Consider the following 19,226-nt stretch of genomic DNA (forward strand, 5'->3'; position numbering starts at 1 on the left):
TGGTCAGTAATATTCGTTCGAGTTTTAGATATTTGAGTTTTTACTTAATTAAGATACCATTCGAATTTCGAGGTCATTTGAATTAAAAAAAAAACACTAAGGGGCATATTTATCAAGGGTCGATTTTTTTAATTGAAAAAACTTTGAAATTTGAATGAAAAAAAAACAACCAAAATTAAGTCAAAGTTTTTTTTGAGTCGAATAGGTCAGTTTTTGATCTAATAGGTCCGTATTCAGCCGAATTAGAATCATACGAATCGGAGGAATATCGCATTAGATAGAATTCGATTCAAAGTTTCTCCCCAAAAAAACTTTGACTTTCAAAGTCCACAAATTGACTCCAAATCGGTACTAGGAGGTCCCCCATAGGCTAAAACAGCAATTCGGCAGGTTTTAGATGGCGAATGGTCGAAGTCAAATTTTTAAAGAGGCAGTACAATTTTGATTCAAATTCTCAAATTTTTTTGCAAATTCAAATCGAATTTAGACTATTCCCTAGTCGAAGTACACAAAAAATAGCTTGAAATTTGAATTTTTTTCATTCTAAAATTCACATCGAGCTTTGATAAATCTGCCCCCAACATTTGACCTTTGATGAATCTGCCCCTATATACAGCATTTAAGTATTTTGCTTTTATTTTTTCTTCCTTCAGTTTTTGTAACCCTAAAAAAAACCTATATGGTTTTTAAGTCTGGGGAAGGCCAGTTGTTATAAAAGCAGTTCAGAAATATTTTTATCATGAAACCAGTCTTTTTTCATAAATATTAATGTATTCTTAATTATTTTTCTAAGATACCATTTATTATGTATTACAGGTATTTATGCAACCCTGATTGCTTTAGAAAATGAAGGTTGACTTCATGTGTTATTGGAACCATGTCATTTATGCTCGGTTTTTGATTTTATAATCCCTCCCAATTATTGTAACTGAGACTGAGCAAAAAAAAAAAAAATAAATAAGATCACTAAGACTAAAGTACTGTAGGTCAGAACAAGAGCTGTATTCTTTCCCAGTGTTTACTTTGAATACCTGGAATTTCAGCTGTACATATTTTGCATGATGTATGTAGATACTGAGGATAACTTATTTATTAATGAAATGGAAAGAGACAGTGTTATTTCCCCCAAGAGCTACATAATATATGTAATAGAGTATCCGGGTCTTTATACTAAACGTGTACAATAAATATATGTGATAACTATATGATGTTTGTCTTCCTATTACATTAAACGACAGGGTTTTTTCCCATTTATATGTACACATTAGTATGTCGGAGTATAATTTGGTAGGTTGTTTTATGGATTTCTTTTTATAATACTTAAAGAATATTGTATATGGAGAGAATTGCATCCTTGTTTACAGACCAAGCCTTACACTATCAGTCTATTTACGATCAATAACAAACAAAGTAGTGCTACATATATTATAAGTCTGTGCTACAAATGACTGGCATTGGTGTTTCATAATGTGATGGTGGTGGGTCAGTTAATGTGACTCCATGATATAGCAATGTGTCAGATATAAAGGAGAAATCCTGTAGTAAATAACTGGAGTATGTAGCAATGAATAGAGGTAATGGCATGAAAAAGCTGACAGTATTGAACAGAATATTCAGTAGTAGTTTATATAAATCCAAACAATAAACTGAACATGTAGAGGCACCAATACAAGTGCCATATGTTTATATATACAGATGCAGACATTAAATACAAATGTTCACACTACTCAACTAATTTGAAGACTGAATTAGGGTTGTTTTGTATCCTTGCACCATTTTTTAACCATTAAAAAAAAATTTGATTTCTCTTGAATGAGAAACACACATTAGATGTAAATGTATAGATGTGTGCGCAATTGTATGGCAGCCATAATGAAAAAGTAAACCAGAAAAAAAGTATTTTTTTAAAACTAATATTAGAAAAATTACTAATAACCATTATTGTTATTATTATACTGTATACATCATTGGATTGCTTCAAATACAGAATTGGGAAACATTTTGGCAAAACTAACATGGCTATGTTTTATGAATAACCATAAATTGTATATGTTTTATGAATAACCATAAAATCACGGAAACTTAGAGAACATGCAACAGACACCAGACTCATGCATTTAATGTACAATTTTCATTACAATACAATCCCATAAGATTAATGAAATTGGAAAAAAGAGAAAACTGTTTACCTGAATGCCTTAACATTCATTTGAGTTTATTAAAAACATGAATTTTGTTTCTTTGAATCATACTTTTTTTGTTTGTTTAAATGAAGTAATTAAAATAAACCCCCCTTTAATTATAAAAAATAACGTGTACTTCTTCACTCATGATTCAGGATCTTTATGAAGGAACAAAGCAATCATTAAATGCCTTTTGCCTTGCTGTTGCTGCCTTGCCTGTTGCTTTCTTCATATTCTCTTGTGTTTTTCTATTCTGAAATTAAAATATACAGTAAACCATCAATGCATTAATAGTGACATTAAAGAGACTTAGAAATACAAAAAACTCATATAATGTAGAAGGTATTTAAATTAGAGAATTAACCACACATAAACATATGTAATAGCACACTAAAAATGTTATGAGAGTACAAGGATACAGTGGGAGATTCGGTGGGTACAGAACAAGGGACACTGGAAGTCCAGGAGCTACTACAGCACTGGGAAAAAATTAGGCTATTAAGGAATTGACTGGGACATTTTGAGGTACTGGAGTGGCATACTAAAAAGCTATTTTCATGTACACCACTGGAATATTGGAAGTTATAAGAGGATATTGGGGTTCTGCAGATTTTCACTGGGAAGAGGTGATTGCAATTTCGAGTTTCTGAAACACAGGCTTTCGAGATTTAATAAATGCAAAAACCGTGAACACTCGAATATAGAAAGTTGGCATTTAAAAACTGCCTAGTTCATGGCTAGTGAATAAGTCAATGGAAGTTGTATTATTATATATGTAAAGTCAAGCTATTTCATTTGGAGCTTTTGATATCAGTTTGACATGTGGCAGACTTTTCAAAAATGACAGTAGAAATGGCTTTTACTTTTACCAATTGTTTTTTAATTAGATATAAAAACTAGGAAATGGATTTTGGATCTTAGATTTCAGTGCATTGGAGGGTAAGGTACTGTAGTTCTGGGACTCACTGGTAGCTGCTGAAGAGGGACTTATTTTGGGGTGTTTGGAACTATAGAGGAGATTAATTAGTGCAAAAACAATGACTGATGAATATAGAGATTTATTAACTTTTTTGTTTTTTTAACTTCCTCTGGATCACCTAGCAGTTAGGCAGGTTTTATATAGGTTTAAAAGGTTGAACTTGAATTTATGTTTGAACTGGGTTGATTACAGTCATTGAAAAGTTATTGGTTTGTTCTAAGCATTACGAGTTGAGAAGCTAAATATCTTTCAAACATTACTGTCCATATCTGAATAAAATATTTGTGAATATATGTATATTCACTAGTGTTATAACGTTTGGAAGCACACAGAGATATTCATCTTTTTGATACAAATTAATATTTTCATTCACCAAAGTAGTATTAAAGATTGGAAATTATAGTCAATTTATAGCACAGGGGATGGCACGATGTTGTAAAAAAACAAACCCATTTCTAATTTTATCCTACGGTACATTTAAAACGATGTGTCCAAGCCTGAAGAATGCAATTAATGGGTTATCACCAAGGATTTAAATGTGTGCCCGTGAGTGTGAAAAGAGAGAAAAGAAGATAGAACAGTTCAACAAAAAAAAAAAAAATGCAGTTTAATCATGCTATTATCAATCCCTAAAAAATAGGAGCATCCCTTTTACTTTGTAGTAAGGATTAGCTATGTAGTTGAGAGATGTGTTCCCTACAGTCATTATTGATGTTGTGCTTTGTAACAAGTACTTACTCAAAGTAACATGTTTATTAAGTCCTCCCCTTTTCAGCAAGCAAGTTGAATATCTTGGATAGATAGCATTCCAGGGTGAGGATGGCTGCCGAGTATTCACTATTACTGCACAACAAGTCTTTTTTCAGAGTAAAAATAACTAATGTTTTTGATGCATGCAGTTTTATTTATAGATTAATGCAATACAAAGCCTTCAACAGCATGTGGCATTTACTTACCAGTAATTTGAAAGCAACAATCATGAGTTTCTAGTGCTGGATAAACATAGCATTTTTTAATTACACTAATGTAGGGACCTATAGGTTTGCTATGCCCCCTATAGAGTTAATTCCCTACCTTTCTTATACTTTTCTTATATCTGTTATTATTGGGTATAAGCCCCGTAACAGTTCATATAGTACACCATTTGTTATTGGTCAAAGGGTGTAATACCATTTCCTGCCACACTGCTAAATAGTGTTGTGCAGGGAGTGGCCTCTTCTTCTTTGGCTCCTGGTGTCTGTGCAGCTAGGTGTTTCCCATTGAGCCTGGAATCACCAAGGCCCCAGTAAAGCCATTCGCCCCGAAGGGACCTGTAGCTTTGGAGACTAAGTCAGGAACCAGGAAACCCTGTGAACGAGGTTAGCTATCATTAGGGCAGATCTTTAATAGACTCTCTAGGAGAGTGATATAGTCACCTTTATATAGCAGCTGTGTGCTCCATCAAGGATAGTAGCAGGGAGTAGCTTCCCAAAGGCTTCAGTGGATAGGGTGTTAGGCTTTAGACTTTGTCTCCCTAACTACTCCACTGGTGATCCCGATCCCCACAAAGGTATATCTGACTTCTGATGTACACTTGACTACTATGCCTTATGGGAGTGACAGTCTTCATTGTGCTGTATCATGTTCTGCTATCCCTCCTCTGTGATATGCTACATCTTAAAGGGATAGCTTCCACTTGGTGAAGGCCCTAAGCCTGTTGTGTAAGTCGCATGTAGCCAATGCTCTATCATACTAGTGGGTATTTGTCTAAATACAGCCAAATAGGTGCTACACTAATATTTAGATTTTTTATGTATACTTTTGTCCATTTGCTTATGCCACAAACTGGTATTAAAAGCAAAGGTTTGGATAAAGCCTTACCTTTAAGATGGAATGTTCTGAGGAGTTCAGTGTAGGAATACATTCTATTTTGATCTTTGTCAAATTGAAGTAGCATGTCTTCGATTGGAGTCTCGTCTCCAAGCACTTTCTTAATTTCATCATATGTAAGAAAGCCATTTGCATCCTTGTCTGCTCCATAGAAGAATACTTGGAAATCTAACCAAATCAGAAAAAATATATCTAATTAATACTTATTTTATAACTATACACTATAATATGATTATGATATGATTATAATATGACTTCCCGGAATTTATCTCCACTCCTCTATTAAAACCTGCCTTGAGTTCTCTTGTTTTTGCATTTGTCTGACAAAAAGTGTATATACAGCATATATATATATATATATATATATATATATATATATATATATATATATATATATTTTGTTCTACATGCTTCACTTGACCTAGGGGCACGTTTACCTAGGGTCGAATATCGAGGGTTAATCAACCCTCAATATTCGACTGCCGAATTAAAATCCTTCGACTTCGAATATCGAAGTCGAAGGATTTAACGCAATTCGTTCGATCGAACGATCGAAAGAATAATCGTTCGATCGAACGATTTGAATCCATCGATCGAAGCATTATCCTTTGATCAGAAAAACCTTAGAAAGCCTATGGGGACCTTCCCCATAGGCTAACATTGGCCTCGGTAGGTTTTAGGTGGCGAACTAGGGGGTCGAAGAAATTTTTAAAGAGACAGTACTTCGATTATCGAATGGTCGAATATTCGAACGATTTTTAGTTCGAATCGTTCAATTCAAAGTCGAAGGTCGTAGTCGAAGTTCAAAGTAGCCAATTCGATGGTCGAAGTAGCCAAAAAAAAACATTCGAAAATCTAACTATTTTTCCTCCTAGTGTCTATGTCTGATCTTGCACTTTCAGCCTTGCAAAAGACTTCGGGGGTTATTTATCAAAATCTTATTTTCAGGCTAATTCCAGTGCAGACCACAGAAAAATAGCATAGGGACCTCTCCCATTGACTTATATAGAACCTTGGCAGGTCTGAGATGCCGGATATTCAGATTCAGACTTTAATAAATTTGGATTTTATAGTAAAAAAAAAAAAAATCAAATATTTTGAGTTTTACCATTAGGACTTTAATAAATAACCTACTTCATCTCTATCTCTTTACTTAAAGGAAATCTATAATTTTTCCTATGCTTTGGGGAATGATTATAATGCTATTTGTAATTGCACTGCATTTTTTTCCTGGTTTTGATGCTCTAATAGCCGTTACCTTGCCTGTCAGTGTATTCTCCCAGAATCCACTCAGTTCACTTGTACAGAAAACCTTCATGGCCAGCGGCCGTCTCTTCTGCCTGACCCGTCCACCCACCAATAAAAAAAACAGTAAAGTTGAATTTTTCACCTTCTAAAGCAGCTCTGGGAAGGGCCCGCTGTGTGGGCCGGCCCAATTTGCGCGGGGGTCGAAACTGCCTGACCCCTACGGGTATCGGGCCGGCCCACACGTCACTAGTCAGCGGCCCTTCCCAGAGCTGCTTTAGAAGGTGAAAATTTCAACTTTACACTTCAATATTAGAGAAATGGTGACACATAGTAAATAGAAAGTAATTGGAAAAAGTCTTTATTTCTGGTGAACTGTCTGAAAACAACTGAAATGAAAAAAGTGTTGGAAGATGAACAACCTCACATTTTTTGCCTTCTTCCATAGAACTAACTACCTATGGCTCATGGGAGAATGTACAGTAAGTCTAAACACAGTCAGTAGAATGAAGTTCCATTTTTAATAAAATGTTTGCTAGGCCTAGTAATATTTAATGGTATCTTTAAAGGAAATATAATGGAAAATATGTTAATGTCTTAAAAAAAAACGTATTTATGTTTAATATGTTACCTGACCGACTCTTCAAGAAGGGTATTGATATTTGAAATATGTCTTCAGATATTTCCTTCTGACTTGACAAAGGCATCGTGGTTGAGTCTCTCGTAGTATCCTTCAGCAAAAGCTGAATGCCAGCTATAACAGTTGGAAATGATAATTATTGTATTCTTTTGCTTAGTGATAAAATTACATCTCAGCCATAACCAGGCTTTACAAAAAGATTTTAGTCAGTTGCTTTATCCTTGCCCAGGTTCTTGGTGCAGAAGTTGTTTTTTAGCCATCCCTGTTAAATTCTGATGCAAATAATCATTGTAATGCCTATGATGATTTATGTATTCAAGTACTGTAAGTCCAGCTGCTCTAGACTTAATTCTACTGGACAGTGCAAGAGGATCATATAATAACATTCGGCACCAGTCCAGTAATATGTTTTCTTCAGCTACTGTAACAGCACCAGTTACCTGCTGTTCTAAGCAACTTTGGCATAAACATTCATTACAAAGTATACTTCTTGTCAGGCACGTTCCAGGGGCTGCTGCCGCCTGAGGCAGCAGCCCCAATGCCGCCCCTCCTCCTGCTCCGCTCTTCTAACTACCAGCGTCGGAGCGGGTGGAGGAGGGGCCGCATCGCTAGTGCAGTGAGCGCTATTTCGCTCGCTGCGCTAGAAGAGCCGAATTTCCGTTTTAAAAAACGGAAATTTGGCTCTTAAAGTTACCAGAGGCGGCTTTTTGCCGCCCCTGGTAACTGGCTGCCTCGTGCTTCTTGTATATGTATACTATTGAAGGTAGTGTCTGTATGGAACGCATTTTAGGACATCATCAGGAGAACACACACTCCTAACATAGAAGTATGCAGACTCGCCTCTTATTTTACTCACTGATCCGAAGAGGCTACAGTCACAAATCCATGCTGCCCAAATATCCTGTTGCAATCTCCCCCCTCGTGACTCATTCCTCAGCCCTAGAAAATCACTGGCACAACAGGATATTTCTAGAAGGGAAACCCTTGCTCGCTTATTTGCAGATGCAACGTTTCGGGGCGTAAGGGGTTACGCCACGAAACGTTGCATCCGCAAATAAATGAGCAAGGGTTTCCCTGCTAGAAATATCCTGTTGTGCCGGTGATTTTCTACTTCTCTGTCTGTCGTGGAGGCTGCCAATACCCCCTTCATCGAGCACCAGGTTTCACAAGATTCGGACGGCCAGGGTGTGCGAGGTGACCACCCTTTCCTTCTCATTCCCAGGGGATGAGGGTTTATTAACCCTCGATATTCGACCCTTAGTAAATGTGCCCCCTAGTGTGGCATTGGTTTGCTGAAGAGCTTATTCTTTAAATGCTTTACACAAACTGAATTGTAACACTGTTCTCTGCTTCTTGTGGGTAAAAGGGATATAGTATGTGTGTGTCTGTATAGTGTGTATTTCTCTCTCTCTCTATATATATATACTGTATGTGTGCAAGTGTGTAATAATTCATTGACATAATGGCTCTATTTCATATATTTACTCAAACTATACACAGATGGGAAGTGCCAAATAACTGATAAGAAATAGCCTCAGAGGAAATGTAAACATTTGTGTAGTGACTTGATTTGAATCCATTTGGAGTCACTTTTCTCATGCATTAGTAAAGTTAAAACTGTAGCGATGGTGATCAAACTGGAGCTTGTATGGCAAATATAACATTAGAAAAGGTTCCTTTTTCAAAGAATCTTACCAAACTGGAATATAAATATCAGTAAATATTGCCCTTTTACATCTTTTCCCTTGAGCCCCATTTTATGATATTTTCAGTGCTGTCTCAGAGATCACCTGACCAGAAATACTGCAGCTCTAACTGTAACAGGAAGAAGTGTGGAAGCAAAAGACAGAACTCTGCTGTTAATTGGCTCATGTGACCTAACAAATATGGTTTGTTTGTATGCACTGTTTCTTAAAAATGGCAATTTTCTATTTATACTACTTAAAAAGTATATTATTATGAAAATGGTGTATTAACATGAAGCACAGTTTTACATATAAGCTGTTTTATGCAATATATTTTATAGAAACCTACATTCTTCAGGGGTATAGTTTTCCTTTAATTCCCTGATGTGAACACTCTAGAGGTACAATGTGCCATTATCATATAGTGAAAATTATGTGTTTTGCACATTCATTTATGAGTAAATGGAAAGAGAATATATATATATATATATATATATATATATACACTGCATGCTTGTACACATACACCTGTGCAGTCTAGTCTTTCATAGTCCCGTTACTAATCTTCCACCCAACATTCATACATTCAGATTTGTGAAAAGTCCAGTAACTAATGATTTGAATGCCTTTTTTATGACGCGAGTCATAGGCCTATTATTAAGTGTCTGACACCAAACGCGTCAGGCATGAGTAGTTTATACCAATAAAGATTTCTACTTTTTACTCCACATTCGTCTGATCCATGCGTGACCATTTGAGCACCTTGCTCCAACTTCTTGTTTCCACCTGGGCAATAACCCATAACAACCAATACAAATGTGCCCACTGTTATTTTCAATCAGCTATACCTTTACCTCAAATACACAGGCGTGCTTATTTGACTTGGCAAGCATTTTATTTTTTGCAAAAATACATTTTGTACAAAATAAAATAAACTCATTTTTAAAACAGGATCAAGAACAAACATAGGCTTTTGGTTGGCATTGTCTCTTTGGAGTAATGTCTCCACAGTATTGTTTCTGCTGATGATCTGATGTCAAATGAGGTGAAAACTGCAAGTTATGCAGTTCTGTAGCCACTAAAGCAAATACAGTTCTGTCTTGCATAAAAAAGGGCATTAACTCAAGGGATGAAAACATAATTATGCCTCTTTATAGGTCCCTGGTGAGGCCTCATCTGGAGTATGCAGTGCAGTTTTGGACTCCAGTCCTTAAGAGGGATATAAATGAGCTGGAGAGAGTGCAGAGACTAAGTGCAACTAAATTGGTTAGAGGGACGGAAGACTTAAATTATGAGGGTAGATTGTCAAGGCTGGGGTTGTTAAAGACGCTTGTGAGGGGACATGATTATTCTTTATAAGTACATTAGAGGGTATTTTAGACAGATAGCAGTTAGCCCTGGTGGTTCTTCCTGGTGAGTTAATTAAGTAGAGGTACTAGTGTATATGGTTTATACATGTGTATAGTCTGTATAAATATGTATGTATATCATTGGGAGGGTTGACCTTGGTGGCCTTTTTTGTATTTTTGAACCCTGCTTTGAGCTTTGCAACCCCTTAAATATCCACTTTAAAAAAACATAAATAAATCACGATACTTACTCTGAGGTACAATTGGAAGCAGGTGAGTAGTTGTTTGTGTCATCATTTCTTTCTTTGGTGGCTTCTGTGTAGATTCTTTTGTACCAAAGTGCTCTTGCTTTGAGTAATTTACAGTATTTTCAAGAAAAAAGACATCATCTCTGAGCTGGGATATCTGTGCGAAGGCCAAGTCCAGCCCCTGTGCATTACCAGAATAAATATAATTCAGGTCTGTATAATATTTTACAGCAAAAATGGATCAAAATAACAGCAATTGCATATAAATAAAGGTGTGCATTCATTTTCAGCCATTGTAAAATGTAGTGAAAGATTTTTACACAGCTGGTATTAACTACAAAATGCTGAGGACCTGTGGTTTTGCAGATAAGGGGTCTTTCTGTAATTTGGATTTCCATACCTTAGGACTACTAAAATAATTTAAACATTAATTAAACCCAGGATTGTTCTAACTCCATTAAGGATGAATTATATCTTAGCTGGGATCAAGTACAGGTATGGGACCTGCTATCCAGAATGATTGGGACCTGGGGATTTCTGGATAATGGATTTTTCTACAATTTGGATCTTCATAGTTTGTCTACTAGAAAATCATATAAAAATTAGATAAACCTAAAAGCTTGATTTTGCTTCCAATAAGAATTTATTATATCTTAGTTTGGATCATGTACAAGGTACTGTTTTATTATTACAAAGAAAAAGGAAATATTTTTTTTAAATTTGGATTATTTAGATAAATCTCTATGAGAGATGGCCTTTCCATAATTCGGAGCTTTCTGGATAAAGGATTTCCGGAAAACAGATCCCATACCTGCAGGTACTGTTTAGGTTGTAATTGGAGATTGCTGTAAATGATTAAATATTCTTTGTAAAGAGTTTCTTTTTTTTTTGTAACTTGCATTTTATTGATTTTCATAAAAACAAGAAAAGTACAGACATTTCCAATGATGCCAGACAGTTAAGGTAAGTAACAATGGAATATTACAAGCAAACGCTGGTTACATTCAATACACATCCGTGGAAAGAAAAATCATAGATAGCAAACAAGGGGGGGGAAGGGTTAACAAAAAATAAGAGCCAGCCCTACTCGATGCCTTCAAGTATACAAGGTGGAGCTAGCCCAGGGAGCCAGTCCCTTACACATGTACAATTAGACACAAGGAATCATCAGCTATCGTAAGAGTGAGCATCTGCAGTGGTTAGGAAGTAGTTCCAGTTACCCCAGACTCTATCATGTAAATGCAATGTGTTACTTATTCGGGAGGTCATTTCCTCAAATTTTTTATTACTGTCAAGCCTAGAAATAACCTCCCGAATAGTGGGAAGTGCAGGGGACTTCCATTTGGAGGTGATTGCCAACCGTGCCACCGTCGACACCTGGTTAACCCACCTTTGACCAGCGTTGCCTATACCAGTGACAGGGAGGGCTAATAGCAAATGGGGCATCTCAATATCCAGAGATTTTTTAAAAACCTTCGTTATCAGCTGAATAATATCTTTCCAAAAAAGTGTTAGTTTCGGACAATCCCATAAAACATGAAATAGAGTGCCCTTTTGTAGGCAGCCCCTCCAGCACATAGGACTGCACTGAGCAAACATTTTAGAGAGGCGGTCCGGGGTGAGATACCACTTCATCATCGTTTTATAAATACTCTCTTTCTGCTGGGTGCACACCGTCATTTTCCGTGCGTTCTCCCACATCTTCCCCCATTGGGAATGGGACCATTCCCTCCCCCAAGCTTTTTCCCAGTATTGCATATAAGTGTGCTTAGGGAATGGCTCGTCCGGGATGGCATTGAGTAGGCTATATAATTGTGAGATCAGCCCCTTGTAAGGGAAACCGCTACCTAATATTCTCTCAAATGGAGACAGCTGTATCTGGGGATGTTGCCCAAACAAAGATGTAATGTAATGTTTAATCTGGAGATATTCCAGCTTTTTCCCCGTGTTCTAATTACATTTTCTAAACAATTCGTCGTATGTGTATAACTGCTTCCTCAGCGGGTTAGTAAAATCATGTATCCTACTAAACGCATGAGCCGCCCAATCCAATTGGTATGATGGCCCTTGGCCAGGCTGGAAGTCCGGATTAGCAGAGAGCAACAGTAAGGCAGAAGGGTATTTGCTAATCCGATATTTCTTTATGCAACGTTTCCAAATCGAGAGGGTGAAAGTTATAGGCTTCGGGACCAATGCTGATAGCTGGACTCTAGGGTGGTTAGTTAAGATCAGATTGCTGATATGGTAGGGGAGGGTCCATGTGGCTTCTAATCATGCCCACTTAGTAGGCGCCTGAGGTTGTAACCAGGCCAGAGTTTGGTGCAGGTGTGAAGCCTCGTAATATTTGCTTATGTCTGGTACCGCAAGGCCCCCCTGATGCTGCCCCGCTAAGAGCACTGAACGCGGCAATCTGGGTTTTGTCGCTCCCCATAAGTATTTAAGTATCAATTTCTGAATATGGCCTAATTTAGTGACAGGGAGGTGAACTGGTATGGTTTCAAACAAGTATAAAAGTTTAGGAAGCACTGTCATTTTGACAGCGGCTATACGCCCAAACCAAGATATACTATGGGACCCCCAATCTTGCATGTCTTTCCGAATCCGATCTACCAATTCGCTTGGTATACCTGGCAATAATGTGGTGTCAGTTTTACTCCTAGGTAATTTATGTGTGATGTCTGCCACTTATAATGGAAAGTCTCCTGGAGCGCCCTTTTAGCCTGACCACCTACGTGAAACATGAGAGCCTCCGAATTAGCCCAGTTGATCTTGTATCCTGCCACGAAGCTATATTCCTGTAATGTGTGGTGTAGATTAGGCAAGGAGATAGAAGGATTACTGAGAGTGAGCAGGACATCATCAGCGAAAAGTGATATCTTATATGTGTCGGACCCCACTGTAATTCCTGCAATGTCTGGGTGGTCCCTTATTTTGGCAGCCAACGGTTCTATGCTGAGGGCATAAAGCAGAGGAGAAAGTGGGCAGCCCTGCCGTGTACCATTCCTAATATGGATAGGCATGCCAGCATCACCATTCAATTTCAGATAGGCAGAGGGGGTCGTATATAATGATTTGATAGCTTGGAGGAAAGGCCCGCAAAATCCCATATCTTGGAGTAGCCTAGTCATATATGCCCAATCCAGCCTGTCGAAGGCTTTCTCCGCATCCAGACTCAAAACAACAGACGGAGTGATTGAATAATATCAATAAGATCAATGGCCCTGCGAGTGTTATCACCCGCTTGCCGTCCCATCACAAAACCCACTTGATCAGAATCTATCAGTCTGGGCAAGAGTGGGGCTAGGCGCTGAGCCAGTATTTTAGTGAATATTTTCAAGTCACAATTTAAAAGCGCTATAGGCCTATAGCTTCCGCACTGTGTCAGATCCTTACCCTCCTTGGGAAGTACCGTTATGTATGAGGTAGGAATTTGTTCCTTGCCCTGCAGGAAGGTGTTAAAGAGCTCAGCCAGAATAGGGGCAAGGGTATCCCGAAAGACTTTGTAATATGTATTAGTGAATCCGTCAGGCCCTGGAGATTTGTGGAGAGGGATAGCTTTGAGGATGTCAATAACCTCATCCCCTGTAATCTCCTTGTTTAATTTCTCCAGGTCCTCTTCGGTCAGTTTGGGTAAGCGGCACCCCTCTAAGAACTGAGCAAGATATTGCGATTTGGTATCGGTGGCTCGGGAGGATGATGGAAATAGATTATATAGTGTGGAGTAATAGGAATGGAAAGCTTGTGAAATTTGAGTGGGGTTGTGGGTGGCCTCCCCGTTGCTGGGGCAGATCGTTAAAATTTGGGATTGCCTGGCTCGCCTTTTTAACTGGTTGGCTAGTAAAGTGTGGGCTTTGTTTCCCATTTGATAATACTTTCGCTTAGTCCAAAGTAGTGTTTTCTCTGCATCTAGCAGGGCAAGAGGTGCGTAAAGCGCAAATTTCTTGCAGCAGAGCCGGGTCGGAGTTATGGTGTACTGCAGATTCTAATTGATATAATTTGGATTCCAATTTGTGAATTTGTTGTCTTCTAGTAAGTTTCCTAGCAGTAGAGATTGAGATAAGGTGACCCCGAATGACAGCTTTATGGGCTTCCCAAGTTAAGGCTATAGATTCAATAGACCCCCTGTTCTGCACAAAATACTCTTTCAGATGATTCTCAATGACTTCCTTAGTGTGAGGGTCATTGAGAATCGTTTCATTCAATCTCCAATGAGGCTGCTTTGAAATCACCGGAGGGATCGAGATATTTAAAGTAATGTGAGCATGGTCCGACCATGAGATAGCCTGGATAGAAGTGGTGGTCGGATATTTCAGACAATTTTGGGATACAAAAAAATAATCTAGTCTCATGGAGGTCTGATGAGGGGAGGAGTAAAAGGTGTTTCTGCGGTCTCTAGGGTAATCAATACGCCACGCATCAAACAGGGCATTGGATCTAATAACAGTGCGGAACTGTTTGGCCTGTCGTGGAACCGGGGAAGTGCGTGAGGGGCAGACATCTCTATCTACCATCTCAGAGAAAATTAAATTAAAGTCACCCCCTATTAGTAGAATCGTGGAGGAATGTTTGGTTGCCAATGACAAAACTTTGCGTATCGTACGAAGTTGTTTGGTATTGGGAACATAAACATTGATCAACGTTATAGGAGTACCAACATATGAGCCCTTTAACAGCAAGTAGTGACCGTTAGGGTCTGCGATGTGATTAGTTATCGTCAAGGGGCAATCCTTATGAATCAGAGTCATGACCCCTGCTCTCTTATGGGGGCCAGATGCCTGATAGGTTCTAGGGTACTGTGAAGAGTTAAGTTTATTATTGTCAGATGCTTTGAAGTGCGTTTCCTGGAGGAACGCCACTTCAGCTTTAAACCTCTGGATTTCTTTCAAAGCCAGTGTTCTTTTCCTGGGACTATTAAATCCTTTCACATTCAAAGAAAATAGTCGGACCATCGGAAAACAGTGGGTGAGAGTGCTATGTTAGAAGGCTCATACGCTGGTGAAATTATACATTGCACAGAAAAATAGACATAAAAATCAACAGTAATCATAGGAAGCAACCAATCAAAGCATATAACCGTCCACTGTAGGCCAATATTGGTACTATTCCGCCCCGTTGTGGAAGGTCCAGAGTCTACTGAAAACATGGACCCCTGTAAATTACCAAACGATAATCCAAAAGCAGAAATGAGCAAAAAAGTGAAAAGAGGTGGTATATCCGATATCTTGTTTGCCCTGATAGCAAGGCAACCAGCGTGGCTCAGGAAGGTGTGCAATCCAGGGCTCGTAGAGGGGAGGAAAAAAGAAGGTGGCTCAGGATGTAGCGAATCAAAAATAACAATAAACAAAACGAAACACAAAATATGTACAAGCAATGGTGTTACCTGAACCTGGTAACCTGGGACACTACAGAGATACCCCATCCGAGTATCAGTGTCAAGAGAAGCGTCTAGGCAAAAAACAACAAGGGAAGGTGTCCGTCCCTCCACAGGAAAGGCTTGCTAGGAACAAACACTGTAGATCAAATCCCGCATAGCTTCAAAACCGCCCATAAGATCAAAACCAACATGTAACCGTCGAAGGTTGTCTCAAGTGGGAGAGCCAGATCTGTGTGGAGGGGTAGACGGCGGCCGAGTCTTGGCAGAGCTTGTCGTTTCCCATTCCGGAGTCATCCGAAGGGATCTTGAAGGTGCAGCATCTTTAGGCATCGGCAAAGTAGGCAAGCCAAGCCCAGTCAGAAATGTATTGCTTTTCTGCAGGTCAAAGAGAAAGTGTTGCTGGCCCTTTATGGAGACAATTAATTTGAAGGGGAACCCCCATCGATATGGGGTGTTGTGCGCTCTTAGATGCTGAGTGACAGGTTTAAAGTCCCTTCTTCTGGCCAACGTGATGGGGGATATGTCGTTATAGATTTGCAGCTTCACCCCTTGAAATTCAATGTGTGTCGAGTTCCGTGTCACCTGAAGTACTTTCTCCTTACTCTCAAAGTAGTGGCAACAGAGTACAATGTCTCTCGGAGCTGACTGGCTGGGTTTCTTACAGGGCCGGACTGGGAGTAAAAAGCAGCCCGGGCAAAAACATCAAAGCAGCCCACGTGTAAAGTTATGATCATCTTGTACACATCCACTCATTTATTGGGATAAAACTGCAAAGAATTATGTGCATAAAGGGCTGCCTTTCTCACTTAAGTGTAATACATGTAAAATATGTTAAATATTCTGCAGCCTTGTGTCTTTATATGGTACAGAACCCCTTCTAATATCCTTATTATACTGTAGGGTATCTGTTACTATAGGCACCTTCTCTCCCTACTATACCTGCTATCCCACAGTCACACTCCCTTCCCAGAGACTATTATCCACTGTTACTATAGGCACAATTTCTCCCTGTTATAGAGAAAAATGCAGGCTTCTGTCATGGCCTTTCTCCTCCAGTAACTCTCCCCAAACTCAATGTGGCACATTCCCCCTAGCTGATTTTCACATGCCATGGGGAACATCATGCCAGTAGCTTGCTATTAATCCCTCACCTAGGTACCTGAAGGCCCCACAAAGCTTGTTCCCATAGTGCTTATTGCTCTCCCTCCATCCTGGCCATTGCTACCAGGGAGGCCAGGATGTGTCCTGGGTGAAGGTGGACAGCCCCTAGTAGGATCTGCGGAAACGGGGGCCTCACTGTGCAGTTGTAAAAATCCTGAGCTAAGCAGCATCTGTTAGCCTCCCCCCACACTTAACTAAAACCTGCTCTTTTGCTGTTATTTCACATTTTATTTTTTTCTCTGGCCTAGGACAGTAAAGTTATTTTGTTCCCATAGATTTAACTGACAGATGGCACTGGCATACTAGCAGAACCTTTCTCAATCACATCCAGCTTTGAATTGACTACAGAGAAATCAATATTATCTGTACAGGCACAGAATTGTTCTATTAACTTAATGCAACTGCCATTTTATTTCATTAATAACAAGCAATATAAGGTTAAATAAGCATTGATTTTACAAGATGGACCACTGTTAATAAAGTTATTGGTTGCACCTCCCAATAGAATCTTTGGCTGGATCCCCAGACTGAACTTATGTGGCTTTTATTATTGTGCTCTGATTTCCCCAATAGAACTGACTGTACAATGGAAATGATTCTATGCATAGCTTTATTACTAAAACTGGATTTAATGTACATGGTTACAGTTAAAATAAAAGGTAATGCCAGACACTGGTTGCTCTTCAGATAAGAAATATAAATACTGTGGGGCCTTACTTACACCAAAGTGTACTCCATGCTGAGCTGCTGGGACTCACACAGCACGGCAGCAGCAGCAGCAGCAGCAGCGTGAGACCAGAGAGGAGTGGGAGGGGCAGAGCCATGAGAGAGATTGGATGGCGCAGCGGTCCTAGAGCCCATCGGCTGAATTGAAAGAGCTTCTGCGCAATCAATGCTGTTTTCCAGGTGAGGAGCGGCCCACTTAAATAAAATATAGAGCGGCCCCTAGGGCAAATGCCCGAAGAGACAGATTCTCAGTCCGGGCCTGGTTTCTTAGGACCCAGCGCTCTGTGGGCCCTATCAAATCTCCAAGAATCAACAGGTAAATCTGGGCAGAGTTTGGAAAACAGAGCTCTGAGGTAGTGCCTGATATCTTTTGGCAGAATGCTTTCAGGAACACCTCGTATACGCAAATTCTGCCTTTGGTTTCTGTTTTCCAGATCCTCGCAGTGTGACTTGAGATTGGCCAGTTCTTCCTGTATAGTGAGCTGGTCGTCCTCTAGGGCATTATGTCGCACTATCAAGTTGTCTGAGATAGTCTCCAGCTTATCCACTCTTTGGCCCAGTGAGTGAACCTCAGTCTGAAATTCGTGCACTGCGTCTTTAACTGCACCCGCACCCGCAATCGCAGTCAGTGAATTACATAGGGCCGAGAGCTGAAGTGCAAGTATGTCAGCTGTAACAGGCCGAAAAGTGTAGGAGTCATCTGCCCTATTCAAGGAAGTTTCCATCCAGTTGTCTGGGGTGCGTGGGCGTGAGGGAGCATAGGGGCCAAATCCAAGCCGCCATCTTTGGCCTGGTTCAGCACGTCAGTAGCTACACGTGTAGGCTGGGGCAGTGTATGCGAGGGGGCCCCACCTGGAGAGCTGGAGGCCGAGGAGTGGCTCGTAGTCTGATCCCCCATATCAGTCCCAACCCTACGCACCTGGTCCGTGGTCGTAAGTGCATGCTGGGTGGGAGACCACGCAGGTTGGGGCGAATTGGAAGCCGAAGCATTGCAGCCATCAGAGTTGTCTCCCCCTTCCCTAGACTTGCGAGGCTTGTCAGCGGCTGCCAGTCTGTGAAGCGAAGCTGCACGCTTGTGAGAGCTTTTTACCTTGTCTGGGCTAGCGTGCTCCGGATCCGAGTCTGCGCCGCCATTTTGGGCCCGCCGGTGCCTGTTAGGTGCCGCAGATTTGTTGAGAAATGGCGTCAAAGTGCCTGTCAGTTCTAGGTTCTTCTTTTTCCCCATTTTCAGAGGGTGTAGCTGCGGGATTCCCCGATCGTTTGTGTGCCAAAAGTTGCCCATATTCAGGGATTTAAGGCCTCTTACTGCGGAGCGACGTAGAACAGCGTCTTCACTCGGTCATGTTGCGCATGCGCCCCCGTAAAGAGTTTCTTAATGTGTCAGTGCTACGGTATATAAATAAGGAACAGAAGGCCTACCCTACGCATGAAACCATCAATTAGAAGGTTTAACTGAATCAAAAAGGCTACAAGGGGCTGAAACAGGAACTGAAGAAAGGTCAAAACTTATTGGCTTATCCCAGGGAGCGCACACAATTAGCCACTTGTCATGGAAAGGTAACCTGGCCCACCTTGCCCCTCATCTCTAACGGCATATAATGATTTTTCCCGTCTTTCTTTCAGTATGTGGTGTATTTTGATTTCTCTCTATACGCTTACAGTAAAAATACAACTGTCTCACCAGCCATTGAAATGGTTAAGCAAGTTTGGAATTCTATTTTGATCATAAACAAAGAAAAATGCCAGTATTTTAAAAATATTCCCTGA

At 39.9% G+C, this 19,226-nt stretch overlaps 1 protein-coding gene across 1 annotated transcript; it reads right to left on the bottom strand.

Moving 5' to 3' along the window:
- Positions 1-2,350: 2,350 nt before the first annotated feature.
- On the bottom strand, positions 2,351-17,528 carry LOC108706713. Its single transcript, XM_041579646.1, has 5 exons — positions 17,455-17,528; positions 10,202-10,379; positions 6,908-7,030; positions 5,023-5,199; positions 2,351-2,436 (listed from the first exon to the last, which is right to left on the bottom strand). The coding sequence occupies exons 2-5, from the start codon at positions 10,245-10,247 to the stop codon at positions 2,432-2,434; spliced, it is 351 nt and encodes a 116-aa protein (XP_041435580.1). The 5' UTR covers positions 10,248-10,379; positions 17,455-17,528; the 3' UTR covers positions 2,351-2,431.
- Between the last annotated feature and the right edge of the window lie 1,698 nt (positions 17,529-19,226).

This window comes from Xenopus laevis, chromosome 1S (assembly GCF_017654675.1).
Source record: "Xenopus laevis strain J_2021 chromosome 1S, Xenopus_laevis_v10.1, whole genome shotgun sequence".
NCBI classification, from domain to species: domain Eukaryota; kingdom Metazoa; phylum Chordata; class Amphibia; order Anura; family Pipidae; genus Xenopus; species Xenopus laevis.

Coding starts and splice junctions, on each gene's coding strand:
- LOC108706713 (XM_041579646.1), bottom strand. CDS start 10,247: ATGATGACACAAACAACTACTCACCTGCTTCCAATTGTACCTCAGA. Junction 7,031..10,201: donor GCTTCCAATTGTACCTCAGA/GTAAGTATCGTG, acceptor CAACTGTTATAG/CTGGCATTCAGCTTTTGCTG. Junction 5,200..6,907: donor CTTCTTGAAGAGTCGGTCAG/GTAACATATTAA, acceptor TGATTTGGTTAG/ATTTCCAAGTATTCTTCTAT.